At 32.2% G+C, this 15268-nt stretch overlaps 3 protein-coding genes across 7 annotated transcripts; 2 read left to right on the top strand and 1 right to left on the bottom strand.

The window, feature by feature from the left end:
* The first annotated feature begins 791 nt into the window (after positions 1-791).
* Positions 792-2834, top strand: LOC123908433 (transcription termination factor MTERF8, chloroplastic). Its single transcript, XM_045959064.1, has 2 exons — positions 792-1137; positions 1216-2834. Exons 1-2 carry the CDS (start codon positions 855-857, stop codon positions 2493-2495), a joined length of 1563 nt encoding a protein of 520 aa, XP_045815020.1. The 5' UTR covers positions 792-854; the 3' UTR covers positions 2496-2834.
* A 924-nt stretch (positions 2835-3758) lies between these two features.
* On the bottom strand, positions 3759-6776 carry LOC123908434 (ribosome-binding factor PSRP1, chloroplastic). Its single transcript, XM_045959066.1, has 5 exons — positions 6351-6776; positions 5817-5963; positions 4614-4877; positions 4275-4383; positions 3759-4170 (listed from the first exon to the last, which is right to left on the bottom strand). The coding sequence occupies exons 1-5, from the start codon at positions 6612-6614 to the stop codon at positions 4040-4042; spliced, it is 915 nt and encodes a 304-aa protein (XP_045815022.1). The 5' UTR covers positions 6615-6776; the 3' UTR covers positions 3759-4039.
* A 2996-nt stretch (positions 6777-9772) lies between these two features.
* On the top strand, positions 9773-14468 carry LOC123905469 (transcription elongation factor SPT4 homolog 2-like). Of its 5 annotated transcripts, none has more exons than XM_045955080.1 (7): positions 9778-9891; positions 9943-9962; positions 10719-10855; positions 10951-11042; positions 11137-11192; positions 12833-12894; positions 14033-14468. In XM_045955080.1, the coding sequence occupies exons 3-7, from the start codon at positions 10766-10768 to the stop codon at positions 14078-14080; spliced, it is 348 nt and encodes a 115-aa protein (XP_045811036.1). In that variant the 5' UTR covers positions 9778-9891; positions 9943-9962; positions 10719-10765; the 3' UTR covers positions 14081-14468. The 5 variants fall into 5 exon arrangements, with proteins under 5 accessions (XP_045811034.1, XP_045811033.1, XP_045811032.1 ...); XM_045955079.1 differs by having other exon boundaries at positions 10741-10855; XM_045955078.1 differs by having other exon boundaries at positions 9773-9962.
* The last annotated feature ends 800 nt before the right edge of the window (positions 14469-15268 follow it).

Genomic DNA, 15268 nt, shown 5'->3' on the forward strand with positions numbered 1-15268 from the left:
TTGATATGTTTTTTAGTTGGTAGTTAAAACTTATTCAACGTGTCATGCAATTATTCGTTGGGGGGTTGGTGGCATTAATATTTTGTTTGTTACCGGTTCAATGTATTCTTTTTATAAGAAATCAATTTAATAAGAATTAAATCTATAATTCAAGCCCTATTATACCCTTGGGTTGATTATTTTAATTAACCCATCTCTAATATATTTTAAGCTTGGCCCATATGCGATAATTAAGGGATGATAATTAGTCATCTTTAAATAATTCCATATTTTGACATTGCATTAGACGATTCAATTAAATTTTATGCTATATTCGGTTCATAAATATAATTAAATTTATACTTTAAAATTTGGTTATTATCCTAAACATAATTTAATTTTTTGTAAACTAATTAAACGTATCTTTTTAATATTCTTATTTAATTTATATTTATTTTAAGATTTTATATTTATTTCAGTTTTGTCCTTTTACCTTTTTTAAATTATTGATATATTAGATTTAACTATATTTAGGTAAATCTGTTAAATACCGAAAAAACAATTTTTTTCCTCTTATATTTATGTTCAGAGTGGATAATATATGTACATGTAATTGCTTATTTATTAACGATATCATTATCCGGTTTTAATTTTTATGTTCTTTGTGTGTTTGGTCATAACAAATTTTTTTGGTTTCTTGCATTAATTTGTCTATGCATAGTTTTTTTTTTTTTACGTTTTCAAAAATCCGTGCGACGCACGGGTACTGGCTAGTTACTAAACTATTGACAATTTCTGTGGTTGTTGTAATAATTGGTAGTATTTATTTATTTTTGCGCCAAGGTTATTTGATTATAGCACCCCACTTTGCAGAAATGGCGATAGCAGCACTATCCATTTTCTCAAATTCTCCATCTTCTTCTTCTTCTTCTTCTTCTTCTTCTACAACAACCTTTCATCCCTACCCATCAAACCCTTCACATTCTCTTCAACCCACAACCTTTTCCCCTCCTCTTCAAACTCAACCTTCCTTTTCCCTCCTCACCAAATCACACCCACCAAACAACTACTTTTCCAGCTTCCGTTTTCGACCCTCCATTCACTCATTCTTCCGCTGCCGCAGCAGTAGCAACGCCCCCAATGTCGACGTCCAATTCGGTAAATAAACTTCTCACACACATTTTATCAAACACCTTAAATGCAATATGTTAATTATTTTTTTGTTTCATTTTGTAGGGACAGCTATCTCTTTATTTCAAGAAATTGGTATTAGCTTTGAGGAAACCAAATTGCTCTTGCTCAAATCCAATGAACTTACCTCTATACAACTTGATTCATTGCGTGATCGCGTTCTTTCTTTACACTCTCTCGGGTTAGACCGTGTTTCAATCAATCATTTTGTTACCAACCGTTTAACTGTGCTAACAACTAATGAAATTGACCCATTGTTGAGTTTTTTGAGAAATGAATTACATGGACAACTTGCGCAAGCAAAGCTCAAGCGTCTTTTATTGAGTAATGAACCAAAAAATTTATCCTCGTTTCCTCAGAAGGTTCGATTGCTTGTTGACCGAGGAATGCCGGTTGACAAGATTGTAGGTGTGCTTAACAAAGTGAATTTGTCAAAGGCAATTTGTAATAGGTCAATCAATGAAATTGAAAGAATTATAGATTTCTTAGAACCTTTTGGTGGTGTTAATTTGATTGTGAAACACCCTGCAATTCTCAATCATTGTTTGGATTCTAAGCTTATTCCTAGAATCAGTGTTCTTACTAAGTTAAGTGGTGGAGATGAGGATGGTATTAGGATAGTGTTGAATAGGTTTCCTTTTATCTTGAATTATACTGTGGAACATGTAGAGGAACATCTACAGTTTCTGAGGTCATTTGCAGACCTAGATGATGAACAAATATTTAAGATAGTGTTGGTGTTTCCAGCTATTTTTACAAATAACATAGAGAGGAAACTGCGTCCTAGAATACAATTTCTCAAGGAATGTGGGTTAGACTCCGAAGATATCTTCAAGTTCTTGATCCAAGCACCGTTGTTTTTGAGCGCTTCGTTTCGCGATAACCTTGCGTATAAGTTTGTGTTTCTGGTTAAGATTGGGTATAAATATAGGACGAAAGGGTTGGCAATGGCGATTGCGGCTTCAACTAGAATAAGCTGTGAGAATATGCAGAAGGTGCTGAGTTTATTCTTGAACTACGGCTTTTCATTTGAAGACATTTTTGCTATGAGTATGAAGCAGCCATTGATACTGCGGTATAATCATGCCTCTGTAGAGACGAAGATGAAGTACTTGATAGAGGAAATGAATCGTGACATTCGGGAGTTGCTGGATTTTCCTGCATTTCTTGGGTACAAGTTCGATGACAGAATTAAGCATAGGTATGAAATAGAGAAGGGTTTAAAAGGGGGACAGATATCTCTCAATCAGCTGTTAACTGTTTCAAGTGAGAACTTCACCGACAAACAAAAAAAGGATTCTTCTGTAAAATCTGAACTAAAATAAAGGTGAACAAATGACTCTGTTTACCTTTTCCTTATACATTTTTGGTTCCTTGATGAAGATCCGTTTTTGTGAGGGATTGAATTATATTTTACAAGGGGTATGAAACCATGGTTCAAGGTTGAATGATATTCACAAAGAATTGATGATTTATTGAAAGACTAAAATGAATATAGGATGTGGTTGAAGGTTTATAAAGATTTTTCTTTTGTTGAATATAAAGATGTTTGTTTCAAATGCACTTGAAGTTGGTAAGTGTGCTTTTCTTTTCTTTTTACTCAACTTGGTAATTATGCAGAACAAATGTGTGGTTTAGTAAAAATAAAATGCCTGGTTAATATATATTTTGAGCATGATATACTTTAGCAAATTTTGGCCCCTGCATATTCTTATCAACTTAGTTATGCTAGTTAATGTCTTAAGTATTTTGTTTTTGGTATTAATGTCTAAGTATATTAATACTACTAAGATTTTTTTTTTTCTTTTCAGAAAGACAAAGAAAGATAATACTATTAAGAATCATGCTAGCAAGTACTCAAGTCAAAAAAGAAAATAAAAGTTTTTAGTTGAATGCACCATCCAAAAATAAAAGTTCCTTTTTAGACTTCTTAATAAGGACACTCTCGTTAACATTTCCAGCTGACTCTCAAAGCACAAGGAATATTTGAGAGGAGGATAGAGGACAAACCATAACTATATAAACTACACAAAACAAAAGCCAACTAAGACCTGCCATACGCCAGATCAAAATAACATCAAGACTGAATTAGATCAAAACCGAAGCACAATTACAAATGTGCTGAAAATGGTGCTTATTACATCTCGTGGTTCATGAAACAATGAGCAACACTATGCTAAACATCAAATTACCTTACGCAACCATTCCATTCATTAGAAACTCAACCAACCAAAATTAGAACTGTCATAAGCCATAAGCCATTCCACTTTGGCATCGTTACAAGCATCACAACCGGATACATTAATTTTCGTGTCTAAATTTATTTAAGACCTGATTATATATCAGATACATTAGCCAATATTTAAAGACAAACCCCATACACTTCAACATGACTTCTTAACTAGAAAACTCATGCTTTATTGTATACCTATCACTTGGATTTCTCTTGGAAGCCAATATTTACTTAATAAACTCAACAGAACACATAGTAAAATTAGCTAAACAAGTAAAGGACTAAAGAGAAAAATGATTTAAAATTTTAAGGTGTAATCTGGAAAAGCAATAAACACAAAGCAGAACAAAACCAATGATGAAAGAAAGCAGATGACATTGTTAGAGGAAAATATGTAACGTGGAAGTTATGTGCAGCACACTCAGCAGTGCATCTCTTTCATTTTACAATCACTTGTTATTCAAGTGTACATCATCCTTCTACTTTAAAAACTTTTTGCACTTGAAATACCAGAGTCTCCATATGTATTTTCTAGCACTACTGGCTCTAAAGAAGTTGCGATTATTATGAATATTATCCTCTAATCATGTACAAGCTCTTGTGGTCTTACTAAAATGAGTTTCTCGTGGAATGCCTTCATTCTTGCAGAGAGGGTTCTTTAGCCGGTTCAAGCACTATAGGCTCCAATTTATCTACTTCACCGTTTCCTTTGGGTATAATGAGTCCATAACCTCCTTCTTTTCTTTTGTATACAATATTAATCTCCCCTGAAACAAAGTACATTTAGTTCCCAATACAGCAACAAGATAGACGAGGAACAAGAAAATGGTGTGAGAAACAAGGCCAAGCGAAAGACAAAGTATTTACTCACCAGTTTCTTCATTTCGAAAAGCATAGAAGTCATGATCAACCATTTCCAGTTGGTCAATTGCTTCAAACACGGTTAAGGGAGGCATGTCGAAGTATTTTGTCCGAACAACCTGTAAGGAAAATAAATTATAAGTAACAAAAGAAAAGCAACATCTCTTGATAAATAATGCTATATCAATCAACATCAACATATGGCATAAGAGCAAATCTACTTCTAAACCAGATATCGAAGGTTTCCTATTCAGTTTGCAGAACAATTTTCAGTTATATTTCTAGAATATGTTATGACCTAATATTTCTTGCTACATAATGAATGTGATAAGTATCAAGAGGAACCAACCTCTTCAATAAGTTCTTCTTCGTCATCCTTCTGTGGGGTGATTTCAATTTCATCCTCCTCATCCTCCGAGGGTAGTGGCAATATGACCTCACTAAATTTCAACCTATTGGGTCCCTTCATGTGGCGACCATGATCAGTCTCTTTTTCCTTGATCTTTCTCAACTTTCTCTGAATGATCGAGGACACCAAATCTATACTCCCATAGGTAGTTTCTGCATGCTCCTCAGCCCGCACCACCCCATGTCTCTTTGTATACAAAGTCACCTAGTGCAAATCAAAATCAACATATAGGTCATTTCTTTTCTGATATATTAAGTACTAATCAATTGAACTTGAACCCACATGGTGTTTGTTATTCCCCACATCTCAATATAAATGTATGTTGGAGTGTCTCAAAATTTATTACAATCACAATGTTATAACATTCGGATTTCAGTCAAAAAGAGATGTTGCAACATCTGGAAAATCTGTTACAGTGTGTTACAATCCAATACAATCAGCTAGTGGCCATTATTGATTAGCTTGTTTTGTAGGGTTCTTTAAATATCATAGGGCATCTCTAGGTGGGTAAAAAGCAATCTAGGTGTGAGGCATATCATGTAGACTCTAAATTGTGAAAAAAATAATAGTAAACAAAGATTGGGAGATCAAAGGGAATTGTGTGAAAATAGAGTGGGAAACGTTTGGGGATTCTTGCAGCTATTTCCCAACTATTTGGAGTGTTTGCTACGGCAAATCTTATCATGAGTGAGATATAGAGAGTAAGAATATCATTATTCCTTTTTATATCCATTCCTAGCAAACTTTTAAAACGTTCTTGCAATCACATCATAATTCTTGACATCATAGAATAGAAAATAGCGACAAATGAGGCATGAATTTGGTGTTGTCAATTGCAGATCGTGGAAAATAGCGGTTTGTTCAAACTCCTCTACGCAATAGTGCTATAACTATGGCTGCTGTTTGACAACATTTTTATACAAAGTAACATATTGCAGAACAATAGCAATTTGTTCAAATTACACTACATTGTAGCATTATTGCGACACTATAGCCACTATTTAACAACAACACCTAGATTACAATCTTAAAAGACATCAAAAACCTTAACTTTTCAGCTTATAGCGAATTTTTCTTAAGAGCATACATCCTATATTAACACAAGCAAAATTATAAAATAGAGAATGCAAGAGGCGGATGTACCTCACATCTACGCGTTCTAGGTCCACGGCCAAACTCTCCTCCTCCGCGAGTAGATAACCTGACATCAACTTCCCTGACTAGGTAGCTATGCTTCTGAATTACTCTTCCCACTTTATCCTCCACGTGCTGCTTCACAGCATCACTCAGCTGAACTCACAAACAGTACCAACACATATTACATTATTGAACTAGTATATTACATAATCATTCTCGTTCTATTATAATTAAACAATTCACTTCTTATAGATCAGATAGATCAGTTATTCAATGAGTTTTTTCTTATAACAGAAGCCTGGAGGGAGTAGTACATTCACAATTCAAATCACAGTTATTTATTTATTTTTTGGTAAGTAGTCTGGTGACTAAAATTTCATCCTTAAAAAAAAAAAAACTGAATAAGTGAAGTGTCTGATGTCCAAACCAGCTCATGCAAGTAAAATACGACATGCTACCAACTGAGTTAAACTCACGCGAGTTTTTTCATTTATAACCTAGTTATTTAAAAGTGATAAAATGGACATGGATTAATAATACCTCCATATTTCTACCCTGGATGATTAATTTGACGGAAGAGAGTGGACCATCCCATGACATGGAGATTGAAGCGGTACCGCGGCGTTTGGTGGTTGTTGTTGCGGTGGCATGCTTGAATTTGAGCAATTGAGATGTGGATCCTCCTGTCAAGAATGTTGTGGAGGGTAATTTGGTCTTTGAGGAGAATTGAGAAGGGTGAGATGAGGAATAAGAAGAAAGACGGAGAAGGTTTGTGTGGAAGTTGAAGTGAGTTGCCATTGCCATTTGAATAATGAAGGTGTTTGTTACTACTTACTACTGTGTATATGAAGGAAGAAAGGGTTTAATAACGGTTGTCTTTTTCCTTTTTGGATCACGATGAACATTCAACTTTGTCACACGCGGGTCATTCTCCTGCCTCCTCCCACTTTATCCATAACTAAATTTCAGACATTATCCATTTCTTTCAAATATGCTTTTTATTTATTTATTTTTTTTAAATAGCTTTTTAATTTCAATTATTGGTTCTTTATGTGTGTTTTTTTTTAATTGGTAGTAATTTATTTTGACTAATAAATTCAACATTTGTTAAAACTTGAATTCTCACCCCTTAACTCCACTAACCATTATCTCAATTCAATTGAGATACCTCACCCACAAACTCAAATCAGTTATTAATTTATCTTTAGTGTGAAACATGATGGGTATCTAATGGGATGTTATGTTATGTATAACATTAGATTATGTGAATTCGAAACGTTGCTCTCTAATAATAAAGACATTGTTGTGAAAAAATAGATACTCAATTACTTATTGTTTTGGGTTCGTGAGTTCGAAGCATTGTTTCTCCACCAAAGACATTGTTCCGGAAAAAAAAAAAATAAATACTCTAGTTCTAAGGTTTTGGGTTTGAAAATTTAGATTTAGAGAAGGGTATGGAGAAAAAGATGAGAATCGAAATATATTTATGTGAGTTATCACTTATCTTAACATTAAAATTTCTAATATTATTTTTAATGGAATTTGTTAAAAAGGTTAAGAATGCAAATAAAATGTAACATTAGTTCAAAAAAAAAAACTTAAAAACTAATATAAAAATAATTTATACAATTTGCGTTTAACACTTTTGACTTTTTAGCACTAGATGCTATCTTTTGAAAAGAATTAGTTTTGCCATAAAAAAAATAATAGCGGTGCAGCTTGTTGTCCGTACCTTTCACACATACGTATTTCTATTGATGTATTGTAAAAATAAAAATAAAATGGTAAAAAATACAGTATTGTGGTCACAATTTTGTTAATTATTCAAATAATTATTATTTTTTTAATTAATTTTCAACAATATTGTGTTCAAATTCATCTACACAATAAACTACTAAGTAAACTGCTAAGAAAAAAAAATAGAGTGAAAATTCATTTAAGTCCCTTACAATTTTCTGATAGTTTAATTCAATCTCTAACAAAAATAAAGTTTAAATTAGTTCATAACATTTTCATACTTGAGACAAATTAATCTTTCATTATAACCAGAAGTAATTCATCCCTAGTAGAAAATGTGAGTGAAGTTTGATCTTACTTACCTGATGAGAATCGACGATGTAGTAGGTGGTGAAGAAGAGTTGTATTTGCACACACTCTGAACTCAAATTAGTATTTGCATGAAGTTGAGGTTTCATAGAGTGAGTATAAAATAACAGAGACTTAAGAGTTTATATAATCTCAAGCACAGAGCTAAGACCATAAATTTAAGGTGAATACTACGTCCTCGCCATTAATATAATAGCTAATAACAGCTGAAAAGGTATGATTGACATTATATACCAATTATTATGATATTGATCGTTACATAAAACTGACTTCATTAACCATTGGACAGCAAAGTGTGACTTTAAACCTGCATTGCATTGGATCGAGCTAAATGAGAAATTTTTTTTTTCTACCCCAACAATTGTCAATCTACCCCAACATTAATTTTGAATGAACGAATTTACCCTCATATATAAACTAAAACCCTGAAAAAAAAAATTCTAATTTTTTTTTTACCTGAACACTTTGAAAAAAAGTGTGTAGGTATGTAAAATTTTTTCAAATTTATTTTGTTACCTACACACTTTGGAAAAAAGTGTTCAGATATGTAAAATTTTTCTAATTTTTTTTTGTTACCTGAACACTTTGAAAAAAAAGTGTGTAGGTATGTAAAATTTTTCCAAATTTATTTGGTTACCTACACACTTTGGAAAAAAGTGTTCAGGTATGTAAAATTTTTCTAATTTTTTTTTGTTACCTGAACACTTTGAAAAAAAAGTGTGTAGGTATGTAAAATTTTTCCAAATGTATTTTGTAACCTACACACTTTGAAAAAAAAGTGTTCAGGTATGTAAAATTTTTCTAATTTTTTTTTGTTACCTGAACACTTTGAAAAAAAAGTGTGTAGGTATGTAAAATTTTTCCAAATTTATTTGGTTACCTACACACTTTGGAAAAAAGTGTGTAGGTATGTAAAATTTTTCCAAATGTATTTTGTAACCTACACACTTTGGAAAAAAAGTGTTCAGGTATGTAAAATTTTTCTAATTTTTTTTTGTTACCTGAACACTTTGAAAAAAAAGTGTGTAGGTATGTAAAATTTTTCCAAATTTATTTGGTTACCTACACACTTTGGAAAAAAGTGTGTAGGTATGTAAAAAAAAATTTACTTTTTTTCAAAGTAATAGGTAACAAAAAAAATTCCAAATTTATTTTGTTACCTATTACTTTGGAAAAAAAGTAATTTTTTTTTTTACATACCTACACACTTTTTTTCAAAGTGTTCAGGTAACAAAAAGAAAATTAGAAAAATTTTACATACCTGAACACTTTTTTCCAAAGTGTGTAGGTAACAAAATAAATTTAGAAAAATTTTACATAGCTACACACTTTTTTTCAAAGTGTTCAAGTAACAAAAAAAAAATTAGAAAAATTTTACATACCTGAACACTTTTTTCCAAAGTGTGTAGGTAACAAAATAAATTTGGAAAAATTTTACATACCTACACATTTTTTTTCAAAGTGTTCAGGTAAAAAAAATTAGAAAAATTTTACATACCTGAACACTTTTTTCCAAAGTGTGTAGGTAACAAAATAAATTTGGAAAAATTTTACATACCTACACACTTTTTTTCAAAGTGTTCAGGTAAAAAAAAAAATTAGAAAAATTTTCTTCAGGGTTTTAGTTTATATATGAGGGTAAATTCGTCTATTCAAAATTAATGTTGGGGTAGAAAAAAAATTTTCCGCTAAATGAATGGCCATAAACTTGTGAGCCAATAAAACAGGTTATTCCCTAAAAAAATTATCAGTATTTTTCTTTTCACCACTCTTTCAAAATAATTTACGATTATATTAAATGATTTTTAATTTATTTTTTATTTACAAATAAAACAGAAAAACTTAAAACGACGTCGTTGCAGTTGTTGAAGAATCACGGAAAAACAAAGTCTACTGGTAGTATCAGAAGAAGTTCCCTGAGTCCCGTCACTGCCGGAGCGCTGTTGCCGCATCCTCATCGGAGCACGCTTTCGTCATTATCGAATCAGCTCTCGCAAACCCTAGCGCCGTGCCTCTTGTCTTCTACATTTCCGCACTTCAACTCAGGTTTTCATCCATGTTCCTTGTATATTTGTATTTTGCATGGATTTTTTTGTTCTGATTTTTGCATTTTCCTTGTATTTTGTGTCGTTTTGCTTGCTATTGAATTCAATTTGCGTGTTCCTGTCGTCTTTTTAGCTTCCTGTTGCTTGTTCTTGACGATAGTGATAGAATTAGGCTAATGAAGGGTTTTTTGTGCATTTGATTGGGGAGTGAATGACATGGTATGGTGTAGCTTTTTATGTTTGTGTTGCTTCTTCTGATGAAATTATCGAGACGTTGGTGTTTGAGGCAATGAGTTATTGGGAAAATGAGAATGTAGATGATCTGAATAGCATAATGATGAAGAAGAAGAGAAACACAAGAGAGATATAATATAAGGGCTAGTTTGACATTGTATGTGAATTGTGTTTTGGAAATACTGAGAGAAAAGATGTTTCATGTACAATTCTCATGTCAGTTTTCATTTGAATGGGAATTAGAATATTTATGTGTAAATGGTGGTGTTGGAAATTGGAAATCTGAATTTGCTCTGAGAGTAAAGTGAACGTTGATGAGAAATTTGGGGTTATTGATTGTGGCTGGTATGCACTTTAAAACATTTAAGAGTATTGAGAAATTAGTGTCTTCGAGGAATGAAGAATGATAAAATGTTTTGTTGATGGTTGTCCTTGCTTGGTTAACTTTTGCATGAACCATGAAATTGCTTAAAGATAATTAAAACTTAATTTATTGAAAGTTTTCTGTATATAATAATTGTAGTTATTTGGTATCTAACTATCAGTTCAAACAGCGTGAGCTGAAAAACAATGGCAAATGCACCTGCTCAAATTCCTACTAGCTTTGGACATGAATTGAGGGCTTGTCTTCGTTGCCGCCTTGTCAAAACCTACGATCAGGTCTTACTTCCCTTCCTTTTATCTCATCATTCTGATTTTATTTATTTATTTATTTATTAATTAATAGAAAACAATCTCTGTTTTTTCATTCACAGTTTAGAGAGTCAGGCTGTGAGAACTGCCCATTTTTACAGATGGATGAAGATCAAGAGCGTGTTGTTGAATGCACTACCCCCAATTTTAATGGGTGTGTCTTTGTCAAATCTTTTTACAACAAAATCCTAATCACATTTAAAAATTATTAATGTCTTTATGGTTATCTTTTTCAATTTGATTTTCAGAGTCATTTCAGTAATGGATCCAACTCGAAGTTGGGCTGCCCGTTGGTTGCGCATCGGTATATTCATTTATCTTCTGTTGCACTTATTATAATTTTTTCTTGCCTTGCCTTTCAGTTTTCTTTCCCTTTACAATATTCTGATGACAGCATTACTTTGTAATATACAACTAGTCATATACCCGTGCAAACATGTTTGGCACTCGATGATTCTTAACTTAAGTATTAAGCACGGACAATAAAAAACAAAAACAATTATTAAAAATTACATGAAAAAAGTCCACACATATTCATGATATAACATGAAATAGTGATATAATTTTCAGATAGACATAGTTGGTATAAAATTAGGATCGTTGTTGATAGAAAATTTATGACAACAATAGGTAAAGACACAGATATTGTAAAACACTATATGATTTTTATATAACTGAGTATTTTTTTGCAAGACATTTACTGAACATATAGGGATATGGTTAATCTCTACAATACCTTGATATAAAGAAGAATAGCATGATAAAACTTAGTGCATAATTCACTTTGTGCAATGCTCAGGGAGATAACTATTTTTTGCAAGTTATTTTCATGTGTGAGTGTGAGTGCTTTATGATTTCTTTAAATTACAATCTCAATTGTTAATTTTCTACTCAAGTGTTATGATGTGTATATCTAAAAATGTACTTTTACTTTGCAAATCTATCGTATCTCTGAATTCAAGGAAAATTTTGAATTCATATGGATACAAATTGTTGAGAATTCAAGTGTCGTGACAGAAAGATGAAAAGAATATGCAACTGAACTACATCTTAGTAATACATCACTTTATGTATTTCAAAACTTAAAAATGCTTTTTAAATGAACACAGCATATAGCATCTGAAATTCACCAAAATCTTGAAGTACTCAATATGCTGCCAAAAAAAATAGCCATGGAAGCATTCAATATCTTGATCCAAGATTAATAAGAAATTGTAGTAAAAGCAATATCTAGCAAAATACCAGATCTAAAACTGCTGTCCAAGAATGTTCTCATTTTCCAAAGCAGGGCCAAAGGCTTTCCACATATATTGTGCAGCATTAGGGGCACTCGATCCAAATATATTACCTAAGCTTCCCACAAAGAGAGGATATAATTCCATCAAATGTGAAACCAAACTGAAAAGGAAAATCAAATAGCCTCCATAAGTAGTTTTGCGTTCATCTGCTGCAGTGTGTAAACTCCTTTTGTTTATAATTGAGCCTTCTATTGTTAAGATTTGCCATTTCCATTCAAGAACCATTTTCTTAGTTTGTTTTGAAGATGGGGGATTAGAGTAAGCTATGATGTAGATGTAGGTGACATGACATATGGAATATGGAAGACGGGCATGAGTGACGGAGAGAGAAATAGCATAACGCCAGTGCTATTATGTTCAGATTGTTGGGCATGGAGCAGAGGAGTGAGAGATGGGCATAAGAGATGAAGAGAGGAGGAATGAAATATAAACTGTACCAGTTAAATTTGAATTTTGAAAAAGATGAGTGTGAGAGAAGCTTTTCCTTTTTTTTTTTTTATGAAGTTTATGTTTTTTGTTCCTTTTATTCTTCTCTTTGAACTGCAAAGTGCTGTCTAGGAATTTTTTAATTTCTATCTAGACTGAAGATTGAAATTTTGTACACAGTTGAGGTGTGGAAATTTAGGTTTTTCTTAATATGTTGCAGGAAAATTCGTTCCTGGGGTTTACACTCTTGCTGTCTCAGAGACTCTTCCAGATGATATGCAGGTTTGTATTTTGCTATTTGTGTAATATAGACTCAGCATATATTACTATTGTTTTTAAAAAGAGATTTTGCTTTTGTTAATACATAGTTGTCTCGTTTCTAGTATATAGGATTGACAAATTATCATTCACTCAGTACATCCAGCCACAATATTTGATTCGGCACTATAGTTTGCTTCTCTATTAAAAGTTTTGTTGGTTTTTTCTGCCAATTATAAGACCACAGCTAAACTCTTTTAGTGGGTTATCCATTTTCCTCTCTTCCCCCAGCCTACCACAAAGATGGTAAATTTAATTGATGAAAAGTTGTTGTAGTTTTAGTCGCACACTATCCATTGGAATAAGTGTTCGTCCTCCCCAACTAAGGTGTGATTTTGAATGTCTTCCAAAGGGCAACTTAAACTCAATGAAACTCAATATTTTTATGAAACTAGTTGTGTCTTTGGTGTCCGGCTGTATGCTGTCTAGAGTGGACTTTGTCTATTTTGTGATTGGGTTGTCATTGGATAGTTCATATAACTTAGCTTTGGTATTCAAATCATACTTTTTATGGGATTGGAAAGTGCTGCTATCTAGACACCGCCTTTGGTATTCGGAGCATAACATACATAGTGTCACCATTAGAAGACAACTAACTTGATGGAGTGGTAGCATTTTGAGTTCTATAGCAGAAATCACTGCAAAAGTCACTTTTATTGTCCCATCATTATGCCTCTCTCTCAAGAACCATAATTTGACTAGTTCTTTTAAAACAGGATTTTCCCCTAAGTTGTGTTTTTATCCAGTTAGATGCTGTATATATGGCAATTTAAAATCCAAATTACTGAAGCTCTAAATCACAGGCCGAGTTATGTGTAGCACTGTTGCCTTGTGAGTTGGGACATTCAATAAATACTTAAGTGGTTATAATGTTTGGCAACTAAAATGAGGTTATTTTTGCAATGAATTGTTTGTTCCATTATGAAGAATATGTCTTGCTACACTTGTATAACAAAATAAAAGCTATACATAAATTTGTTCAAGCCACCCAATACGCAAAACATTATTTTTTGCCTTTCTTTTGTATAATCCTGTTTTACAGTTCACACTGAATTACTGTTGATTGTTAACTCTTTATTTTATTGTTTATGCTCATTTGCAGGCTATTTGTATTGATAAGAATGTGCAATACATACCTCCCAAACGTTAGTGAAACAAGTAAATATTGGCTTTGTGACATCTCTTAACATGGTTGGAACCGAGTATGTATTGATGTGGATTTTATTGCTAGTTTTGTACGAATGCATTCTTGAAATGCCTTGTTAAACTTCTCTAAATAAAAATCAATTAGTGTCTGCATGAGAAGAGTTCATGAAACTAACATAATCTAGGATTATTTTTGACTGATATGTTATTGGCCAAAGGCAAAGCAATGCGCATTACCAAATTGCATCCTTTTGGTCATGTTGAAATTTTTAACTTTTGGTCATACATGGACAGCAAGCACCAACTATTTTTCTTAATTAGTTAGTAGTAGTACAATACTAGCTTTGAGGTTTGAACTCATAATCATAATGGTTCTTTTGTATTAGTGTCAATGGTGCAAGTGTTGTCACGTGTGCACAAATTGTTGGAGCTTGCAAGTAGTTAATACTGCCACTGCCACTGCCACTGCCACAGTTCTATGTTGCCGTTTTCATGCTTCGTCTAAACACTATACTCGACTCACTTTTTGGTCACTTTAAACTGCTATTGTTTTGTTGAATTTTTTTTATGATTATAAATTTATAATCGTAGTTTTCGGTCAGGCAAAATTTACACTAAAACTTCTGTCCCTTGCCTTGTCTAGTACCAAGAACAATTTTAATATCAAACATAAAACAATTGGAGTTGCCTTGTCTGGTTTCTTTTTTTTTTTTAGCACATCAAACATATCTTAGAGAATTTGTTAGTAGTAACACTTAGCTTAGGTCTATTTAATTCACTTGTAAGGAGATGAGAGATATTTAGAGATTGTCTAAACTAAAAAAAATAAAATCATGTGAATTAAATCAAATCATGTGTTCTTGAATTTATAGTTTTTTCAACTTGAACTTATCTGACCACCCAATCTACTTTTGAACTTTTTTTTAAATAAAAACTTTTGACCTTTTGAGATTATGTTATCTGAACATTAATATTTAAAAGTTTTGTATTTTTTTCTTCCGGTTATTATTTGACATTTTTATCTTAAATACAAGTTGTCTAGAATATTAAAATAATACTATCTTCAAAACATCATACAAGACAATAAATCACCTTTACATAGCAAGAGTTTTAATGATATTGCATGCTTATGTTGGAATTTAAACACGAAATTTTAGTTAAATTAGAAGAGATTTATTAATGATATAAAAAC

This window comes from Trifolium pratense, linkage group LG2, assembly GCF_020283565.1.
Source record: "Trifolium pratense cultivar HEN17-A07 linkage group LG2, ARS_RC_1.1, whole genome shotgun sequence".
In the NCBI taxonomy this organism is placed as follows: domain Eukaryota; kingdom Viridiplantae; phylum Streptophyta; class Magnoliopsida; order Fabales; family Fabaceae; genus Trifolium; species Trifolium pratense.